General features: G+C 36.4%; 1 protein-coding gene across 1 annotated transcript; it reads right to left on the bottom strand.

The window, feature by feature from the left end:
• Positions 1-95: 95 nt before the first annotated feature.
• On the bottom strand, positions 96-20,964 carry cplx2b (complexin 2b). Its single transcript, XM_053506303.1, has 4 exons — positions 20,865-20,964; positions 6,130-6,286; positions 2,322-2,497; positions 96-1,354 (listed from the first exon to the last, which is right to left on the bottom strand). The coding sequence occupies exons 2-4, from the start codon at positions 6,158-6,160 to the stop codon at positions 1,157-1,159; spliced, it is 405 nt and encodes a 134-aa protein (XP_053362278.1). The 5' UTR covers positions 6,161-6,286; positions 20,865-20,964; the 3' UTR covers positions 96-1,156.
• Positions 20,965-23,603: the final 2,639 nt, after the last annotated feature.

The following is a 23,603-nucleotide window of genomic DNA, read 5'->3' as shown; positions in this document are numbered from 1 at the left end:
TCTCTACAAATGAATGCACATTAACTTGCAGACAATTTAATACTTTTATTACTGATGTGTTTTAACTGCACTGCAAGGTTTTTTGTAGTTGATTGTCTTTAAATAAATAGAAAATCTAGCTCCCATCAGTGCAGTGCTTTTCCAGGCTGGATTACAAATGCAAGTATAATTTTTTTTATGCATTTTCATTTTATGTACGTTTTTCTTTTATAGAAAAGATTTGGTCACTGAAACAATTGGCTTGCTAAAATGTGGCAGTGTTCTGTTTTTATTTTTTTCCCAGTGCAAACCTATACATGCTTTCCTTCCAAAAACTCATGCTGGCAGGACTAATGTGCATATTACTTCTCTTTCAAATGGTAAACAATGACTATTACTTCTCTTACATGTTAAAAGACAAGAATATAAAAAAAGGGAAGAAAAGTATTCAAGAAATGGCAATTAGACAATTAGCATTCAAGTTGTCTAGAAGGGCATTATAGACACAATCACGTTCCCTTTTAGGTCTAAGTAGGGCAATGCCAAACCTAGACAATACACCTCGTGAAACATGTCCTGAATTCATTCGATTCCTGTCCTTCATGAGAGAGAATACTTTTTCAGTCCTTCACAATAAAACAAAACAAAAAAAAAACACTAACCAAAATGTGTAGAAAGTCATCGGAAGGCATCATGCTTAAATTGCTGTTGTTTTTTTTACCCTTTTGCCCTCTCAGCTTTTACTCAACTTTTACAAGTGTTGGGAGGGGGAATGGGGAGAGTTTCACAGGGAACTAGCTACATACACATACACACCTCATTCCAGTGCCAGTGTTCACTATTATCAACTTGATGGAAAGTATTCCTGTTGTGTCCTTTATAATGGATCCCAATGGCCCACAATTTGCAGAGTATGAGGCCATGGTTGTGCATATACGTTAACCAATAGAAAAATCTTTAACATATAAACAACTTGAACCTGAATGGCAGTGACAAGACCAACTTTGTAGGGGAATGGATTGTTTTTATCAGTGGAAATAACAACTAAGACTTTTGTCGAGGCAGTGAAAAGCCTTCCACAGTTTGGCAAGATTCCCACTATCCCCTGTCTCAAACTAAATCACTTCCCCACAAAAGTAAACCTCCCAGCAGCCCCCCAAAAACAGTCTTATGTCCATTACTTTTTAAACATGTCCTGAAGAGGTCCCGGCAAGAATTTCAGGACGGTGTCCAAGATGCTCTCCTCGTCATCGTCGTCGTCGTCCCCGCACCCTGCCGGAATGGCCTTTTTCGGGCGAGTTAGCGAGCCTTCACAGGCTTGCTCCATGGCAGCTTTCTCCTCAGCCTCCTTCTCCTCCTTCTTCTTCAGTCCGTACTATATAATCATAATGGATTCAGACCACAAGCAAAGGTGAAGCATTCAAGTAGTGAAACTTTTAGGTTTTAGTTTGTAACAATGAGTTTTTGAATGTCTTTTAAAGTGATTTGACAAATTTTTGGGAAAATTTCTCAATTTTCAAAAAAGGTAAAATATAAAAAAATAAAAAATAAAAAAAAATAAATGCGCCCTTAAGGACGCCCCTTAACCCTCAGTTCAATTATACACTTAAATTATTCCACGTCACGTATAAGGGCCCCAGGTAAAAAGGTCTAATGTTTACCAATCACCAGAAGCTGTGCATCATCTCACGAGACTGATACTCAACTAAATCAAATATACATTTCATAAGCACCCTGTACAGTCAGAACTCAATCATTCAGAAGTATAACACAAATTAATTCTGATTTCTAATTATTATCCTTCCGACACACTTACTACTCTTTACAGTATACAGCTGAATTATTTCATAATCACGCAGTCAGGTGCCACTTAGAAGATAATAGTTCTTAGTGTCTTTTTATGGAGTTTTTCCTTTAAATAAACACCTCTGGTTTGCTCCTTAGAGATCTTAGTATAAATTTATATTCAGAATTCAGATTTGTAAAGCCGCTTTATGACAAGGTCTATTGTTAAAAGTGCTACGCAAATACAATTGAATTAAATTGAATCGAATCGTTTCCTGTATGTCAGCACTAAGAAACTGTATAATACCTTCAAGGGCATGCATATACAGTATGACATCATCTCAAATAGTTTTCTACTTTGTATCAAGGATCTTTTTGAAGCGCTATAGACATGAACAATAGTCTCACAACTGAAACAGAAATATACGGCTAGATTTTCCATTTTACTCTTATAATATCATCCCAATAAGTATAAGGAAAAACATAAAAACAAGGCATACCAAATAAATGACACTGTGGTGTTGGATCAATTTCCAGGGGTTTTTGCGGAAGCTCACCTTATCTCTGATGCTCTGTCTGACCTTCTCTCTCTCGGCCTCCATGCGAGCGTGCTTGGCTTTCCTTTCCTCCTCTTGTTGCCGCAGTGCTTCCTGCCTTTCCTCTTCTTTCTTCTGAGCATCTGGGTCTTTTTCTTCTTCTCCACCTAACATTTTCCCCATGTCTTTGGTGGCCCCTGTAGACGGCAGCCATTATCTGTGTTATTATTGGTTTTTAATTGTGTAAAAAAAAAAATATATATATATATATTGTTTATATATATATATATATATATATATATATATATATATATATATATATATATATAAACAATATAATATGTGATAGATCAGCGTTGATCCTGATTCAAAATTATTTTGCCCATGCTAATCGTAATTATTAGTAATTATCTACAATGAATTATTCAGGGACATCAGGCCAACAGAAATGTAGTCACAATTGTAAAGACTGTAAGGCAGGTGTTAGGGGCGACTAACTAAGGACATGTAGACATACAGGAAATGCTCTAAATCCAAGTTGCCAGTTTAGTATGATCAATAAGTCAATAACCCAACAGAGTAAAGCAAAATACATTCTCAGCAAAACCAAAATAAGCCTTAACCGTACCAGAATCAAAGGTTTGATTACACACTTTTGAGTGTCCTCCGCTCGCCTGTGAAAAGGCTGTTTCACTGTATGTGATGCTGTGGTGCTCTCTGTGTGACACGCTGGCTAAATGGATATCTCTGAGCCAAAATAAAGAAGCCAAACAGGGCCACTGGAGAGATACATGCTTTTTCTTCCTCATAGCCATCTGTTTCACTTGTCTAAGTCTGCATTTGAGAGATAGCTGTTTTAGAGCCAGCCACTGTGTCCTTCCCCCTCACCCCCCCCCTATTCTCTCTCCATGATATTGCTCATGAATATGTTTCAGTAACTATTAATTATGCCTCATCACTGATTTCCAAGCAAATTGGAACAAAAACTCTTAAAAAAATGTTTTAATCCCCAATAATAAAATCCACTATTGACATAAAAAAAATACTGTCTGCACTTATGAAATAAAATGCTTACAAGATACAAGACCATAGAATGAACACTGCAATCATGAACATGACCCTACTCACGCTCTGAAAGTTCTCTAGTTTAAAACTTTAAAACTAAACCCCGACATGACACTCAACATTTGCGTAAATTTTTTATGCGGCTAATGATCCTTCCTGTGCGTGATTTATCTGCAAAAACTGCAGAACAGCCATTAGGAACATTTGAGTGATGTTAATTGTATTAGCCAATGCATTATTCAGCTGTAATACATTACATATGTATATTAGATTAACGTTTTTTCCCCCTTAGTTTCATGGACATGATTGAGGAAAAGCGTTCTGAACTCCTGCAGTTCAACATAATAGGGAACGCATATATTCTGTATGAACCCACGTGAGTCACTGCTTCACGTACGTAAGGTGCAGAAGGTACCAGAATATCTGTTTTGTGCGAATCCATGTGAACCTAATCAGCAAAGGTAGTGCATGACAGAATCTAATTAAGTGCTTCTTGCGGTCATTGACTTCATCTGTTAAATCAATGCACAGCTCATTTTTCCATAAGCAATTGGAGCGAACATGCTTTTGAAATCCAAATGCTCAGTCAATGCTATGGGCAAAACCCCCCTTCAAATCAACTCTAAATGATAATGTGCAGTCCTCTCCTGCCATTAATTATGTTCGCAGGCCTCCCAGGGCATTCATTGGCAAAAGGACTGCCAGTGGAGGGTTTAATTGGCAAACGTGTGTGTGATTAGGACACCTTGGGCTGACAGATTAACGTTCAGGCATGGTCTAGCTGCGTGCACTGTCTCTAGAGTGCAGACAGTAAAAGGTCGCTCTTAATTTCAGGACTGGACTGCCCATTTCCACTCCCACTCCTCACTCACCACCCACACACCCACACAGCTTCCTAAAAGATAATTGACTTGCCACCCCAGTGGTCGCCTTTTGGCTAACTGAATTTGACTACAGTACACTCCACATGTATCCAAGGTCATTGCTGTTTTATTCACAACTAAATGGCAAACAGCAGAATATAATACACAGGTTTGACCCTGTAAAGGTCAATGAAAACACTTTTCTACTGAATCCTTTTAATTTGAGTCAATAGTTCAATAACAACCATCCATTTCATGTAGACGCTCTGTCACACTTCATATTATTCCTTTGAGAAAATTCTTCTACCAAATAAATACAATAGCTTTTTCACTAAGCATACAGGAAATATGTAGGCCATTAAAATGTATTTACCATTACAAAAGACAAGCATTCTTTTTTTTTTCTATGAGATTCTGCATGGCTTTTCACAGAAGCACTGAATGAATAACAGACTGTGAGGATGGAGGATGGGTGGCCAGCTCATTCTGATGATTTATCAAACACTGCGGTTGGAAATTCATATATCAGAGAGGAGCTCTTGTTCTTGATTATATAAAAATCAACTGAACATACTAATTAGGTTTTTTTTTTGGCCAAAAACTTATTAGGCAGCGTATTAAAAGAGATCTCTTACTACATCGTTTGTGCCCATGTGCCAATAAAATCATTGTATTGTGAAATGATAAGGAATCGTCACTGAAAATCATACTCGATGTAACTATGTCTTAGTTGTCTATCATGACATCAGTGTCTGAACATTTAAAGTTCAACATTAATTCTGATGTTTTTAATGCAGTCTATACTGATGTCAATGTAATAAAAAAAATGTTCATTGAAAAAAATGAAGTTTCAATAATAATTAAAAAAATCTTTTCAATTGAAGAAAGGTTGCATCTAAGGAGGTCCCTGAAATGTTACAGTATATACTACTTAATAATTTGTACAGGATGTGGATGTTTGCTGAGTAGAAGTGTTCTGAATAATTGATGGCCTTCATGGATAAATCATGTACTGATACTATTACTACAGAACTGCACACAGATTAGCTCAAAGAAATAGAATCGTCAAACATGGGGGAAAACCTACAGTGTGTACCAACTGGTGCAAGGTGTGAGATGTGTCTGGATATAATCATGTTATGTGATAAATATTTAATATGCTCTAAACATACAGTAGATTTTCCAAGCATTTGCTTTGGCACGGGACATTCTAAGGCACTTTGAAGAATAAAATGCTTTATTAAAAAAAAAAAAAAACAGCCCTGCATCTAGAATTAGCACAATTTGGAATTTTTAGCACAATTATGGTCCTATCCCCGCCAGCGAAAAAAAAAAAAAAAATTGACAAAAATGACAAAAGTCAGTGCTTAGATATGAATGTAACTGCAATGGGTGGAAAGCCACAGTCCAGTAGCAGTCGCACTGCAGTTGCTCAGAACAAATTTAGGGGAACAATTGTTAATTGAAGTGCTAAAACATTGGCAGACAAAAAAGCCATTCCAGGCAGTAATTCAAGCCTAGTGCTTTTGTGCCTGAGACACAATACATAAAAGGTCATCGTCTGATCACATTGGCTCTCCAGTGCTTGACACATCTGGACCCATCCGAGACAATTGGGAAATACATTATCGACAGGCATTTAGCTGATGAAACCAATGCATGGAATTGATTTGAGGAGTTGCCCTTTAAAGAAAACCTCATCCTCTTAAATTAGAAAATCTATATCTCATATAAATAAATGTCTGAAATCACAACCTGTTTGAACTATTGCCTTGTGTAAAATTGAGAAACAATAAACCAGGTCATTGTTCTACATGTCATGGTCATATTTTTAAGCTTAGTCTGAAAATAGCTTGTTGCCTTTATAAAGACTATATTAGTGGTTAGAAAATATTACTTACCTCCCAGCGCTTGCTTCATTACAAAATCCATTATGCACTTTGATATCTGGTCCGGACAAAGCTAGAGAGAATTTTGCATGTAATCTATCTGTAGTCCCAATCGCGTTAGGCCACTACAGTGTGTATTCTCTTCTGCTTGGTGATGGTGCTTTCACGTCTGTTGGAAAAAAAAAAAAGACAAAAAGCTGATAAGTGGTCTACATCTTTACCAGATAAAAAAGACAACATTAAATTTGCAATCACCAATATTATTAATCAATATTACAGTTAAGATCGTACTTTAACAATCACATTTTACATATATATTATATTGGGATGCTTTTGTGTAGTGCTGTCTGTTCTCTCTTTGTCTATAGCAAGAGAAATCTGACCCATGTGGTGCAAATAATCTCTTCCATAACTGAGTCGAGCTCCAAGTCAATGTAAAGTAATAAAATTAATTATGAACACACACTTTGCAAATTGGTGGGGGTTCCTTTAAAAGTCTGCAAACCTGAGAAACCAGATTGAGGAAATCACATTCATAAAATGCAAAGATTTAAGGATTTAATTATCAAATTAAGTATCTGATCTAGCAGAAACATTACCTCATATTGTGATATGCAATGTAAATCAAGAATGTACCATTTTGTTGCCCAAAATGCTTACAACAAACTGCCCTTTGGGTAAATTAAGCATGATATTTTGTTAGATCATGTTAATGGACCGAAATGCAAACAGATAGCTGATGTATAGCATGTTAATGGGAATCAAATCCATTAAAGGGTTTTTTTTTCTGGTGGTGTGCCTAGCACAAAATTATAAATAGGTGTATAGAACAAATAAATTAAACGGCCTCTATTAATCATGTCCTTGGCGACATGGTTTCCCTAGCAGCACAAGATGTTTTTGAAAAGTAATAAAAAAATACTCAAACAAGAAATTATAGAAAGCCATGCTTACAGAAAATCTCTTGAAACAAAATAGAAAAAATGGTATATGCATAATATGCATTTTTTTTTTAAACCTATTAAACATAAATGCATGCATTTCTTAAGCAATAAGCTCTTATTGTTGTATGATAGGTTTCTGGTACTGTATTTAAATCTTCCATAGCATAGCTGAACCAGCAATCTCTTGCAATCACTATGTCTAATAAACCATCAAGTCTTCTTTATGTTTTCTGATAATTTAGGATGCATAGATTGTAATATTGTGGGATTTGACAAACATTATGAAATAAAACAGACATTTTGAGAGTTGAATTCAGGAAAGAGCAAAATGCATTATTATTATTATAATAAAGCAAAACAAGAGCCAAACAGTAATCTTATTCAGAGTGTAGATCATTACTGGAAATACATCCTAAACCTAATTTCAGTTTCCATCCCTGAGCACTGCAATATATGTAGCAGTACATTATGCTGTTAAAGAAACAACCTCATGTCATCCATCTTGCTGAACTGACAGGTCTTTGAAAAGACTTTATTAGATTAGAGTGCATAAAATCACTGACCAGAAACCTGTTAATACCTGTGGAAAGTTATGATTAGCCATAACGTCTGGATCAACCCAAAATGTTGAAAAGAATTCTGATGTAACAGTAAATTAAAAACATACATCCACGTTTAATAGCACACATACAAGAAAGGTTTTACACCGGTAAGACATAACAAAATAATGCTAGAAGAACTAGAAGTCTGAATGAGTACTAGACCATAATAGACTTTAACAAACTACAGCAGTGTTTCCCAAACTTTTCTTCTAGAGACCCATTTTTAAAAAATGACAAACCACAGTCCCCGAGTGGCACAACGGTAACAATCTCATCAAAGTTAATGCTGTAGCCTAAACAAAGCTGGTTGGCCAAGCTCTCTTAGAGGGGAGGGATGGGAGGCACTTACTGTAGCACTCACATGTCAATCAAGGCTCTACAGCCAATCACCGGCGTCTGTTACACCACCCCCTATGGTGCATAAGCTCATAGTTCTAAATGATGCGGTTGGTGACTCCACATGGCTTGGAGGAAACCCGTGCTAGCCTTCGCCCTTCCTTGTTGGTGGTTGTAGCCTTGATGTGGGAGTGCAGGTGGAAATCGGTTACGCCTAAATTAAAATCTGAAAAACTATCAGGATGCAATTTACAATATTTTTTTAATTTATTTTATTGAAGACCAGGTTGCTTTGATAAGAGTCTTCAGCTTGTCTGTATTGTTGGGTCCATGTTTCTCTATGTTCTATGAATTCAGGTCAGGTGAATTGGCTGGCCAATTAAGCACAGTAATATCATGATCAGCAAACCAGCAGTTAGTGGTAGTTTTGTCCTGGTGGATTAAGAGAAGTAAGCATGAAATGCACTAAAACCTCCTGATGTACATAGCTGTGTTAGCTTTGGATTTTGGATAAAACTCAGTGGACAAACACCAGCAGAAAAGATGGAACCACAAATCAAGCAACTAGGAATTCAATTCCCTCTTCACTTTTCCTCTAGATTCTGACCATGGGTTAGGGTTAGTTATTTCTAAATAAAAAGCTAAATTTGCTTTCTTCTGAAAAGATGATCGAAGCACTGAAAGGATCTAGTTCTGTCTAGGTAGGACAATTCTGATGTTGTGTCCGGTTCAGAAGTGGCTTGATAATAGGTATGCAACATAACTGAAGATGTCTGTGCGTGGTGGTTCATGATGCGCTGACTCCAGCCTCACTCCAATGCTCATGAACCCCAAGTTCTTGGAATATTTTTTTGACAATATTCCTAAGACTGCAGTCATCCTTGTTGCTTGTGTACAATTTCCTACCATGCTTTTTACTTCCAGTCAACTTTCTATGAATATGCTTCAAAAGGGAACCTTCTGTGGCTTACCCTCATGGGGAGGTTGTTGATGATTGTGGTTGACAACTGTTCACCAATCTTCCCCATATATTTACATTTAGGCATTTGGCAGACGCTCTTATCCAGAGCGACTTACATTTTTATCTCATTATACATCTGAGCAGTTGAGGGTTAAGGGCCTTGCTCAAGGGCCCAACAGTGGCAACTTGGTGGTTGTGGGGTTTGAACCTGGGATCTTTCGAACCGTAGTCCAATGCCTTAACCACTGAGCTACCCCTGGCCCCGAACTAGATCAATAGATGCATGGTATTTATACTGTATGAATTCACTCAAACTCAAAATTAAATATTTTAATATTTTGACATACTGCATTTTTAGGATAAATATTTTTTTAAATAGAGTAGCAAAGTGGCTCAGCTAGGTCTATACAAGAATGTATGTACTTTTTTTTTTCAATTCAATTCAATTTTATTTGTATAGCGCTTTTAACAATTGCCATTGTCGCAAAGCAGCTTTACACAATCAAAAGAATTATTTAAGTTTGTATGGAATGTGAATGTGCATGAATCAAAATTGTTCATGTTACCAGATTGCATACCCCATTTTTATTATCTTAACAGAATCTATTGATTTGATGCATCAGACCTTTTTATAAATCAAATCCTTTGGACAAACAAGAATATTGATTGAAGAAGACCAATCCTATAAACTTTTTCTCATAGATTAGTAATCACTAACTGCTATATGCAGGGTCAGGATCCAAAGAAATTCTTCTTATTCCAGAAACACTAGGCCCAAGACTCGTTCTACCTTCGAGAGAAAACCCAAAGGAAACCCACATGGACATGGAAAAACTTCCAGACTGTACCTAAGCTTAAGATCAAACTCAAATACTTGGATATATAGAGTGAGCATAACATCTTTTTCTAATTTTAAACATAAAGTATATTACACGTACAGTATATATTACAAACATAATAGATTTATATATGTAAAAAATGTAGATATAGACATAGACATAGATATACATATAGATCAATATGCATAAATGTTTTAATGTCAGTTGATCTGCCTCTGGGTGTAAAATGTCTTCTGGTCACTGGTTACATGCAATAATTCTATTGCAACCCTGGGTTTCCAGGAAAACCATAATGACCTTGGCGAGTGGGACAAGGCAATGGGAAAATCAATGAATCAGGGTGTTTTAAAGCTGTCAGAGATAAATAAACAGAAATTGCTGTTTGGCTAGAAAGTCATTTATTTATTAAGACATTTAATAGAAATAAAGCAGCATCCTCTCTTGTTTCATATTAACTGAAAAAAATTATATTGAATTATTTTGTTATTTGGTATATATATATATATATATATATATATATATATATATAAAACAAATACCTTAATCCATCAAATATTCTCATCTATAACTGCTAAGTTAATAGATGAAAATCATTTATGCCTGTGGCAGGATGGTAATAATTTATAGCAGCAGGTCCTGCTGGAGAGAAAGGTGGCCTGGTTTCATTAATTTTTTACTACAATCATAGCCCAAGCCCATCATATTAGAGGTCTGTAACAAATTAGTGGAACTCAACTCATTTTTACCCCATAGCCTGAGAATAGATTCTAAAAAAAGCCATCTCATTTCCCATTGCTTGAAGAACAAAGTCATTACAAAATTGATATCTCATAGTATAAATGAACCTTAAAAATTAAATGGCACGAGGAGATTCTTTTTATTATAATTGTTTTTTTTTTGTATATATAAATTCTCTATAAAACTACAGATTCAAGGAACTACACTGCAATTAAGAGTGTTTGTTTAGATTTTTTTTTTACTTGCTTTTTTTTGTTGCTTTCAACTTTTTTATTTTGGCTGTATATATATGTGTTAGTGACGTTGTAGTTGTAATCTATAAAAGAGTATTTGACTTTGGAGTGGTGATTAGCAACTCTTTGGATATTATATTACCCCTTTACTGTATTTTTTTATTTTATTTGGAACACTGAACGGTAGAAATGTTTACCAGCATGCACTAAAATGTAGATATTACCTTCAAATGTGCAGTAATAAAAAAAAAAAAATTGGCATATTTTTCTGCAGATCAACCATGATAAAGTGCTCTTTAATAGAGATTTTAAATTTGCCGCAAAATCTCTGTGTACATAAAGCGTCGAATTTCTTAATATGACTCCCTTGAATACTTTGATTTAATGTGCTTTTAAATGTGCTTGACTTTCTGTTGGGTTTTACTTATTATCCTTGTAGTAATTACCTTCATGTTTTGTTCCAATCCTCCTCAAATTTGGAAACGTCAAATAACCTAACCTGCATGTCTTTGGACTGTGGGAGGAAACTGGTCTACCCGGAGGAAACCCACAAAGCACAGGGAGAACATGCAAACTGCATGCACACAGACCCGAGGCCGGAATCGAACCCATCGAACGTCTATGTATTATTAATGAACACAAGTGGATATTTTCATACACACAAGGTGATGAGAAATCACAGGATTGGGACTAAATCGCTAGTGACCAAAAGAATATCACTCGTTAGTGAGACTCATCAGACATGGAGCTTTGGAGAAAAGTCATGTGGTCTGATGAGCTCAGATTCACTCCATGCCAGAGCGATGGGGGCATCAGGATAAGAAGGACATGCATGAAGCGATGCACCCATCATGCATAGAGTTCCTTCAGTTGGTCAGGTCTAGGCTCAGCAATGTTATGTGGCAATAAAATTATGTCAGCTGATGATCTGAATGACCAGGTTATTACATCAATCCATTTCTTTTCCTGATAGCAGAGGCTTATTCCAGGACTTAAATTGTGAAAGAGCAGTTCTTTGGGGGCACGAGGAATAATTTTCACAGTTTAATTCGTTTTTTAAATAACTTATTTATAACTTATTTTATTTGTTTATTTATTTTTAGCCAAGCAGTGTATATACTTGATTTACGGTACATTTTTACTGTAGACTATCTCTGTATTGTTTTATATTAAAAAACAAGAAATCAGCTCCTAGCTGCATAAGAAACAACTGAGAGTTATTCAACATGAACACACAAATGGGGTTCATATGACAGCATACTGGAAGTCAGGGTATGGAGAATAATTAAATTAAACTGCATGATTCCCAGCCTGGTTTACAAAATGATTCTGACAGCAAAGCACCATAGACAGTGAGATTAAATGAAAGACATAGAGCCAAGAGAGGATGCTGTGCAGATCCATCACATGAAGCATTAACCCTTTCCTTGTCTTTACTGTATATAGGCATATTTCAAATAGAATACTCATTAAAGTATTGCATTAAGGGGCTCATGGAAAAGCGAAAATGAACATTATTAAGCAGCACAAAAAATGAAGACATATTGCAAAATTATACATACTAGTTTGTGCATGTTTTCTTTGAGTCAAAGTTTAAATTCGCAAAAAAAAGGTCGCAATCATTTGTGTGAATTTTGTGTGATTTTTCAAAATGCGATAGCTTCACCTCCCATAGTTTTGTCACTATGGATAAATCAGTCTGCAGTTGTTTTTGTGAATATTTAAATATAAAATAGTTTTGCTTGAGTTTTAATACTATTAAAAAGTCAAGCTTTGATTGTGATTTGGATGAAGAAAAAAATATTGATCTGTTTACAGCGTTATCAGCCTCCTCCTCTACTAATTTTAGTTTGACCACAGCTCCCTCAAATATCACAAGTATTCCCTGTTTAACATTTGTGCATAAGCAGATCAAATCAGTTGCCCCCTAAGGTAGCCCTCTAAGGTACAGTAGGCAGACAAAGTGAATGCACACAAAGTCTTCCCATAAAAAGCACATGCATCTCATGTCTCTCATACACAAAGTGCACATGTCTTTTAAGTGTTTTTATTTCATAGCCGAGTGCATCCTGGCTCTGTATTAATTTGGAAATGACACATTGATTACACTACAGTATCCCACATAGCTTGGTTAAGTGTATTTTATTTATGTTGTTTGCACAACAACCAAATTGCATAATATCCTTTTTATAGAACATATCATGAACATTAAGTGATGAATACAGGTAATTCATTACTGCTGGGGTGACTGCAATGGCAGTAACAGTGTGTACAAATCTTTTTTTTCTTTTGGCTCCAACATTCTTCAAAAATAACCTGTACACATTTTGTTTAATCACAGAAGCCACTATTTAATTGTGGTTCTGCTACCCCGATCATGTGGAGGAAAGAATTGTTTTAATTGGCTATTCATGATGTGTCAGCTTTTGCTTGAAAATGTAGCTGCTGCATGTCATCATTTGCCTAAAACTTGATAGTTCATTCATTCATTCGTTTATCTTTTATATCGTTTATCCCGTGTAGAGGGTTGTAGAGGCCTGGAGCCTATCCCTGGAGCCTTTGGGCACAAAGTGCACATGAGTGGTACAGCCTGGAGGTGCCAATCCATGACTGGGCACATACGCCCACACACACTACAGGCAATTTGGGAACATCAATTAGCCTAATATGCATGTCTTTGCACTGTGGGAGGAAACCAGAGTAGCCAGCGGAAACCCAAAAAGCACAAGAAGGACATGCAAACTCCACACTCAGATCAGAAATCAAACCCTCAACCAAGGAGGTGTGAGACCGCAGTTCTAACCACTACTCCACCATGCCACCTACTTGGAAGTTTAAAGCTTTTTAACCAAGATTACATAGGGGTTGTCAAATTAAATGTTATTCTTGTGTTGTATAAAAAATTGTGTGTCAGAGAAAAATGATTTGCCAAAATGTGTTAAGGTCTAAAATGGCATTTATTGTGTTTTGTTATAAAAGTGGTCAAACCTACCTGACAAAATTTAATTTCGGCAAAAAAAAAAAAGCCCAATAAATTGATAAGTAATTGAAAGCTGGCTTTGCATGTGGGAAATTAAAGTCCTGGTATGTCTCTTGAGGACGTCTATGCTCTTATCAAAAGACATTACATATCTGTGTGAAGTTTGACTTCATGGGATTCTTCACTTCTGTTTCATTCCTGCTGTTTTGTTAATTAACTTTGGCCAAAGCTTTGCCTGCTTCATGTATGCTTGACTGAACAATAATTTGTGGTTTTAATAATGAGTGACGGTGTTCCTTGTGCTGCTGAGACAGTATGTGTAGAGTTTGAATGAGACATTTGTTGTAATCCAGGGGTTCCCATCCTTTTTTTTGGCCAACACCACCCCAATAGTTCCTATATTGGCAATTAGTAAAAAGGGCACCTTTGTTGTGTATATGAAGTATAACTATATACATATATGACATATATAGATAATGTACGTACAGTATCTTGTTAATTTTCTCAAGAAAAGCATTTCGGAGGTGCTGTGTTTTTGAAACATTCCAGTGGTGAATATTCTAAATTCGATTTGCGAAGCTAATACTCAAGGAAAAAGAGATTTGGAAATCTAGCCGAAGTGTGAATTTAAATAACCTCGCAGGTCCCACCTGAGTGTATCGCACAAATTGACAAGGGCAAATGAAGTGTTGTTTAGGAATCAGGTGTGAAGAGTTGTTACCAGGGCAACAGCTTCCCATGTAAAATATAGGGTACCAAGAGGAGATGATGAGGCCTAGTGGAGCACAGCAGACTCCAGGACATCAACTTTTCATTACCTTTCAGTCTTTTCAAATACTGTATGCTTCTCCACACATCAGGTTGTACCTGGGACTTACAGAATAAAGCTTGCATTGACTGGAATATGGTTCGGCTAATTTTTGCCAAGGTTTTGCATCATCTCTCAGGCCCTTGTCAATTGGAAATGTCAACTAGTTGTCAAGGAATAATATTTTTTTGCTAATTATCATGGCCAATAAAATGATGGAGTGAAGATGAGTAAGAAACTGTCTACAAGATATATCAGTCACTGTACTTTTTACTGCTACATACATCTGTTCTGTATTTTATTCAGCAAAAAGTTCTCAGGTCTTTTTTTATTAGTTCAGGTTACATACTGTATGCTACAGCCTTTTTCTTTACTTATATCAAAATGATGTTATCCTGTTAAAAAAACAAGCTTTTTTTGCATTAAATTACATATAAAATATTAAAACATTGTTAAACAGACTAATTTGCATATAACTAAAATTGATTTATCAACAAACAGATGTTCAAAATGGTTTTATGTTTCTGTGTTCAATTGTGCTATCTATCACACTAAATTATGAGATTAGTAGCACATGCCATTGATACTAACTGTATTTGGATTGGTGTCTGTTTAGCCTCAGGTTAAAACCCAAAGTAGACGTGGGTGGCCTAAACCAAAGAGTTTTATTTATCGTTTAAATGAAATATGAACCCCATGCCACAATAAACAATGGAATACACACACAAAAAAAGAAATTGAAATGCAAACACTGTCAGCACAGGCTTATGAAAAAACATATGAAATATGGCACTGACAGTTCCTCAACCTCAGCTAAACAATTCAAATTTATAATTAGCCTCAACAAGGACCGATTTTCCATTCTGCTCATGCATTTTACTTATTATTATTTGCACTGCAAAATTTTTAGTTGCTTCTGTTTTTACTACAAATTGAAACTCCTGATCCTGAAGTTACTAGGGACACTGTGCAGTGCTGCATGTCTTACCTGTACTGTGAACTTGATAACTGACTACTCGCTCATACCTGTATGAAAGTAAAAAACTTCTGCTTTTGTGACTTTTTTGTGTCCTGTGGGATCTCAGTCCTAATTCATGTCTCTAGTTATGATGCCCTGTGAATCTTTCTTGCAAGCTTTCTAAATAAAAAACTAATGCTCACTCACTCATTCTCTTTACTCCTTATCCTGTGCAGGGTCGCAGGAGGCCTGAAGCCTATCCCAGGGATACAAGGCAGGACACACCCTAGACGATCACATGTCCTGCCTAGTGCACAAGCATGCACACGCAATTTGGAAAAGCCAATTACTCTAATAAACATGTTTTTAGATTATGTGAGGAAACACACCAAGCTCAGGAAGAACATGCAAACTCCATGCATATTGACCCGAGGCAAGAATTGAACCCTAGTCCCTACAGTTTCACACAATATTCACCTCTTCATGGATATAAACACAATCATAGCATATGGTACTTGCCTGTCTTGGTGAAACCAGACATCTTTTGTTCGTGAATTTGGCTGTGATGTTGAAAATATCCCAGCTGACATATGACCTGCTATAATTCCTGCCAGTTCCAATCTGACCCCTCTATGAATTACTAGAACAGGATGGCCAGGGTGACTCAGGAGCATCTTATTATACACTATAAAATTTGTCCTTTGATTTTAGGCACATTTTTTTAAAGAAATAATACACGCTGTATCTTTAATATTACCTGTATATTGCGTATTAAATGAAAATATAAAATATCACATATTATTCATTCTGTCAATGTTTTTCTTTCCTATACTGTATACTGCCTCAAACACCACCCACTTAGGCCAATATATATAAATATATAAATTTTCATTGCAGGAGGAGTTGGGGCTAGTTGCTTTCAATGAAGGGTTCTGCACTTATTTTTTTCTAACCACCTGCTAAGTTCATGTCAAAGTATATCATTTTATCATTGTGTGCTAATAACCTGGAAGGTCACAAGCTCCATTCTCATATGGCGGCCAGTTAGCCTCTGTCACAACACCATGTCTACATCACAGTCCACATCTACATCACAGTCTGCTGAATAGAGTACATAGTTCCAACAGAAATCACACACAAGATAACGTGCAGGGATAATGTAAATTTACTGGAACACTAATTTGATTTATTATTGGATACCTAAAGGGAGCTCTCTATGTCTTCTTTAAGTTTTATATGATTATGACTTATTACCTCCTTCAATCAAGTAAATCAAAGTATTAAAATCTTTAAACAGATTAAGAAGCACATAAATTATATTTTTATGAAAGACTGAGTCAAAACATATTAATGTATTACTATTTATTACTGGACTCTGTTGCAAGTAAAAAAAAAATAGTAGAAAAAAATAAGTTTGGAATATTATTTATTAGCACCATAATGTGAACATTTTTAAGTTAATGTATTGTCTGTTTTAACGAACAAGGTTCGAACTTCTAGTCTTAACAGTTGATAGATTTTGAACTTGGCTACAATAATAAATCTCAACTCTTTTAATTCTTTTGACAAAATCGAAACACCATCACTGGCAGCCATCAACTGCTTTACAAAAGGTACGTGCCTAAAAGTCTGGTAACTAAATTATCACTTAGCATTTACTTATAATTTTTTTATCGATGTTTTATTAGTCCAACTCAATCTTGGCTTGTTTTTTTTTCTCTGCTTGTTTCATGTACAAATAATTTGTAAAGTGTGCTACAATGACTACTGGGTTGGTGGAAAGGCTAATTACTACAGTGTCTGCTGTTTTCTCATTATATCAGTATAAACAGCAGGTAGTTAACGGATCTTATAAACAATAACGAAACAGGCTTGAAACATCTGTCATGTAAGGCGTTCACATGAACGCGAGTTTCGATTTTCTTACACCACATGTAGTTTTTAAGATTAGCAAAATGATATAAGCTGTTGTGCTCCTGTGGAAGAGATATTAGTCCATCTGTGGCACCGGAAAAGGCCTACTGTGCTTTATGAAGTATAATAGAGCCTTTCATTTATTTAATTATTTAAAATGTGTGTAATTTTTTTAGAAAGAAAAGTAATAATCTAAAACTATTTCTATTCTATTTTATTCACTTATTCACTCACCCATTTTCTATATTACTAATCCTGTACAGGGTCACGGGATGCCTGGAGCCTATCCCAGCAGACTTAAGGCACTAGGCAGGGTACACCCTGAAAAGGGTGCCAATGCATCTACACACTCACTCACACAGTAGGGGTCATTTGGAAACACTCTTCATGTCTTTGGACTGCCAGAGGAAACCGGAGTACCCAAGCATAAAGATAACATACAAAATCCACACATACAGACCCAAAAGCAGGACTCAAACCCTTAACTCTGCTAACCCATTACTGCTAGGCATTAAGCTACTGTGCTGCATATCATATACACATAAACATAACATCACACAAACTAAACAGTATCAAAAGTAAAAATAACAAACTTAATTATAGAAGAAGTGACATCTGGGTACCTTAGATATCTGTTGTGAGTTGGAGGTGTCCTGTGTGTCTGCCTAGGCGTGCACCATTTAATAGTAAGATGTATGGGGACAAGACAGATAAGCTCTGATTTAAAATGCTTGCTGTGTGTAGGCAACCAAAAGAATTAACCCTTACGGTTAAGTCTAAATAAAGGTCTTCTGCTAACTTCCCAAATGCCTTACTGCCAAATGCAACACCTACTGTCTGTTCTGTTTGGGATCGAAATGATTAATTCTAAGTGATACCCTCATACACTTGGATCTTTGTTTCTAAAGATTTCTAAATTCCTAAACCATATTTCCATTAAAAAGGTTATGTTTATGTCATTCTAATGTTGGACTAACAAGGTAAACATTTTCAAAATGATTGATACGCATAAATCTGAAAAAAAAAGAAGAATAAGTTGATATTATTATTATATTTTGGTTGTTCCATTGTCTATGTCTATCATTCACACTCCCACCTGTGCATACACACCTGCCATCATGAGGCTCTCCAAGCCGGGGAAAAGCTTTTGTTTGTATTTCAATTAATATTGTTTAGACGGTCAATAAATGTGATGAAGATAAGATGTATTATTGGGGAAATGTTCAGATAAATTGTAAAGTAGGGGTCCTTCGATACCTACAGTATCATAGTACTGAGTATCAGTTCAATACTGTGCACATTTATTCATAGTTGTAAAAATACATTGATACACTAAGCAAGTAGAATGTAGTATGTTCTCGCAGTAAAAAAAAGACATACGAAATATACTGATCTGGACGTATTTCATGATTAAGGCTGGCAATGATTAAGGCTGGCAAACAAAGACTGAAACTAGTCCTCTGCAAAAAGCTCCAGAGGAGGTTCTACAGTATTTTCCTGCAATATAAGTAACCAAATAAAAGCTCGGCACAAGAGGTTCATTACTAGAAGCACACAGGAGCAATAACTGAGCTTACATTCAAAACCCCCCCAAAAAAGAAGAAAAAAAAAAATCTTTACAATTTTTTTGTCCTCTGGCTGTTACATGTCTAACATAGTCCTATGGGATAAATGCTATTATAACAAAGCAAGATAACTGAATCAGAGAAATCTCAGAATACATCCTGCCTGGGCTTCTTCTTTGGTGCAGATATGAATAATTTAGCACTTGATTTCTCTCTATGCTGCTGGGTCTCTGCTCATGATTTTACAGAAAAACACAAGAAAAAGCTTCAGATTATCCTATTGTTCATATACTGTATTAGTAAAGCTGTATACACTTTTCACTTTTTTTTATAGTCAAAACTGATTTGTTTAAAATAATGCATGTGTGTGTGTGCGTGTTTGTGAATGTGTGTGCTGAATACAACACCAATGACATTAAGAGCCAAAGGCTTCCCATGAGGCTATCATGTTTAGTAGACATGATAATATAAGGAAATAATAAAAAAAACTAAATAATAATAAAAAAAGATTAAAAACTCTGCTGGATTTTGACCTTTCAAGACTGGATAAATAGATTAAAACAAATATTTACACAGTGAATAGAGTAGCAAGGCCACTTGTTATTCTACGACCCAGTGGCCCAAAGAGGTACCAGTATGTTGTATGTTTTAGTGTTAATATTTAATTTGATAATTTTTCCTAGATCTGTCTTAAATTCCACATCATTTTTTCATTTATTTTATTTGTACCCTTTACATTTGTTTTTTTATTTGCATTTAATGTCCGCTTACATTTAATAGAATTATAGAATTACATAATTGTACCATTTGTAACTGTGTAACTTTTACGTGCCATTTTATCCTTTGATTAAGGTAACATTGTTCATACACCAAACAGCACACATTAATCTGAGCAGTACAAGCTACATTAATCACAGTTTGACAGAGTTACAGCGATGACAGGATCCTCGCACACAAAGCATGTTCAGATGCTACACATTCTTCTTCTTTTGCCTCAGGAAGCAATGGTGTAAAACAGTTGGTGCAACAATGTGCATTTAGTCTACTGGTACAGAAACTACTGGCTCTGCAACACAGGGAAGCCCTGTGGGTTTTCTGTCTCACAAACATATATTGTGTTAAGCACCACAGGCTATAGCACATCGGTACTAATATACATGTTGTACAGTGAGGCTTTTGATCCAAAAAAATGAAAAATAAAAAATAGTGGCACAGAAGCATTATGCATAGGGTAAGGCTTACAGAACACAAACACGCACACACATGATCGTGAAGCACCAAGTAAGATCCGTTCATCATGATTTAAATTGGTTTTATACTAAATATGTAAGAGCCAACTATGAGCAAAGTGCATCTGTTCAGGCCCGTGCGTGTTACTGATGGATGGAACCGAACGACAAGAAGGGACGTGTGATCCCGGGTTTAGGACACCAGCGTTACACCGGTAACAGGCACATCGAACCCGATACAGCAGCATCGGAAACACATCCTCCTCCTCCTCCTCATCATCATCATCCTTCGTCTCGTCTCTATTTCTCCGCATAAAATCAGACGCACATGCACGCGCTCGTGCACCTGGAAACTGGTATTTTACTCACAACGTGCGTGTGTGTGTGTGTGTGTGTGTTGCGTATATTTGTGCGTGTGCGTGCGTGCGTGCGTGTGTGTGTGTATATGTTGATTTTATCTCCACCCCCCGAGTGCAACATGAAGCTGAAGCCGCGCATCCCGTCTTACTCCGCGCGCCCTGCCTGTCGCGCGCCCTGCCTGTCGCGCGCTCGACGCTACCGTGCGGCCGCGAGCCCGACACTGCGGATGATGGAGAGGTTGAAAAAAAAAAGTGAATCAGTGAAGAGAAGACATACAGACCTGCGCCGACAGGACGGAGACAGAGAGCTTCGGTTCTCCCGGTTAGTCCGCCTTATCTGTTTTGAAGAGAACGGCGTCTGCTCGCGTGCGCTGTTCCGAGTCTCCGTCCTACCCTCCGTCCCTCCCTTCATCCGCAGAGATCCACTCCTCCTCCCTCCTTCTCTCCGTGCATCCCTTCATAGTGCATCCCCGCCTCCTCTCTCCTCTCTCTCTCTCTCTCTCTTTCTGTCCCCTCACTTCAGTCTTTGCAAGCCTGCTATAAATAGGAATCAATAATCCTACGCGTAAAAAAATCGTGCAAAAACATGCAACAGTACTTACAACAATAACAACAACATTTGCCTAATATTACATTTACATCGGCGTTTTCAATATGTTACAGTATGCTTGTGCTAAATACCTACACTGTTGCATTAACACCTAACAGTGATGCATTGGATGAAATGATGTTGTTATGAATATTGTATATTCTTACATGCACTTTAACACTTACATTGTTCTACTGTATGTCATGAACATATACAGTACTGAATAAATGGTTACACTGTTGCATTCAATTATTCTTTCTAAGATTACTGGGCTGAAACATCACCACAGGGCTTTATGCATACACACATACTCACTCACTTACTCATCATCTCTACTTGCAGTGCACACACACTCACAATACTCTAATCCGCATGCTTTTGGACTGTGGGAGGAAACCTGAGGAAACCCACCAAGCACAGGAAGAACACAAAAACTCCATGCACACGGACCCAAGGCAGGAATCAAACCCAACGGGGGAGATGCAAGATGACAGTGCTAACCACTAAGCCACTATGCCACCCACTTATATTATTTTATGTCTCTAAACTGTACACCCTGAATGAAAATATATGGTACTGAATAAATGCCTACACTGTTGCATTCATTAATTTCATTCATTCTAGGAACACTGAGCTGCAACACCACCACAGGGCCATATGCATACACACATACTCACTTACTCACTGCTTACAATGTTGCATTCATTTACTCATTCATTCTAGGAACATTGAGCTGCAACACTCAGTCACTCACTCATTATCTTTACCTCTTTATCCTGTATACAGGATTGTGGGGGCCAGAAGCCTATATGGTACCAAAAAAAAAAAAAAAACTCCCCTAAGATCAATCAGAACCCAGACCCTGGAGATGCAAGGTGCCTCAGGATTGAATGCAGGCATCTTGGAACTGTGAGGTGACTTGCTGCAGCACCATGCAGCCCTGGAAACATGTAGACTGTTCGTAATTCATAGTATTAAACTAGATCTTGGAATAAAAAAAAAACTTTTGTAATACTTTGTTAAATTCTCCTCCAATCTGGCGCTGTCTATTAAATGTACACTCACATGAATAAACTTTATCATCCAACCAACCATGACAAGAAGGCATCTCCTCTTGCCTGTCAGTCATGCTGCTTTTCTCCTCTTGCACTAGCATTCTCAACATACGCCCATGTTTCTCTTTGTTAGGATCACTTAGGAAGAGTCTGAAATTTATGTCATCAAAACTGCTAGATTTCTATAAACCTTTATTCATGCAATGTTGCATTATCACATAAGGTGTACCGTACACTCAAATCAGTAAATGTACTCTCATGTTCATAAAATTGTTTTTTGTCAACAAAATAAAAAATATTAGAATTTTAGATTAAAATGATAACTTGTAGCCTATTAGCATGTTTCATATACAGTACAGTATTATGGATGTATAATTTGTAAAGATATTTTAAACTATACTACGTTAGGAATTGTACTTCAGTAGTGACAAAAGTAGTAAAACAATTAGCCATATTCTATTCTGGCATGTGATTTGATAATTATTTTTTAAGACATTAAACATTTTAAGGAGATTTAAACTACTTTAATTTTTTACTAACATTAATTACTTAGTCTGCCATGTAATCTTTTCTCACCTGTGCTAAAGAAGAGATCAGTGCCGAATTGTGTGTTTTATTGCTTTTTACCTACTGGGAGCATCAATCAACAGCTTAGCATTACATGGGTTCGGTAGCTTTAGTTTATTTATAAGAGGGGTTTTACAGGTTTTTGGTGATGCTGTACTCATCTGTCATTATCTCTCCTATTCATCAGAGCCGAACAAACACTACTGACAGCTGTTCAGTGCAGTTGTAGGCAAAGCCAGGCTACAAAATTATGAACCATAGAAGCTGACAAAAGATGATTGCAATATGACTTTTATATATTTGGATTAAACACACATCACATTTAATTGAATTTATTATTATTTATTATTGTTTAAAAAACTTAATTATACTCAGTTTTACAAATATTTAATGAAAATTTTTGGGTTATAACTGTTATAAATAGGGGTGAGGTTACAAGTACAGGTCAGCCAAGTTATAATAAAGTCAGTTATAAAACAAACAACTAAATCAGAATCAAAAACAGTAAAGAAGAGTCCACGGCAGCCATGTTTGCAAGCCATGCTGGTTCTGTTATAGACGTGACAATGATTTAAAGATTTAAACAACCCACACTCTTAAACTACACACTTTTCAGAGACAACAATTAATTTCTGTTCTGATGCTCAGAGCAACTACTTCATGTATGTCATATATACATAATGCATGGTACTGCATAAGAAAACCAATGGTTAGTCAGACAAATCTGAAAAAAAAAAAAAACTACGCTTAAATTTGATAGGGATCATAAAGATTGGACTTTGAAGCAAAATTAAAAGATATTGTGGTCT

Source organism: Clarias gariepinus, chromosome 10, assembly GCF_024256425.1.
Source record: "Clarias gariepinus isolate MV-2021 ecotype Netherlands chromosome 10, CGAR_prim_01v2, whole genome shotgun sequence".
Lineage (NCBI taxonomy): Eukaryota > Metazoa > Chordata > Actinopteri > Siluriformes > Clariidae > Clarias > Clarias gariepinus.
The sequence above is the reverse complement of the archived record's forward strand: the minus strand, read 5'-3'. Positions and strand labels throughout refer to the sequence as shown.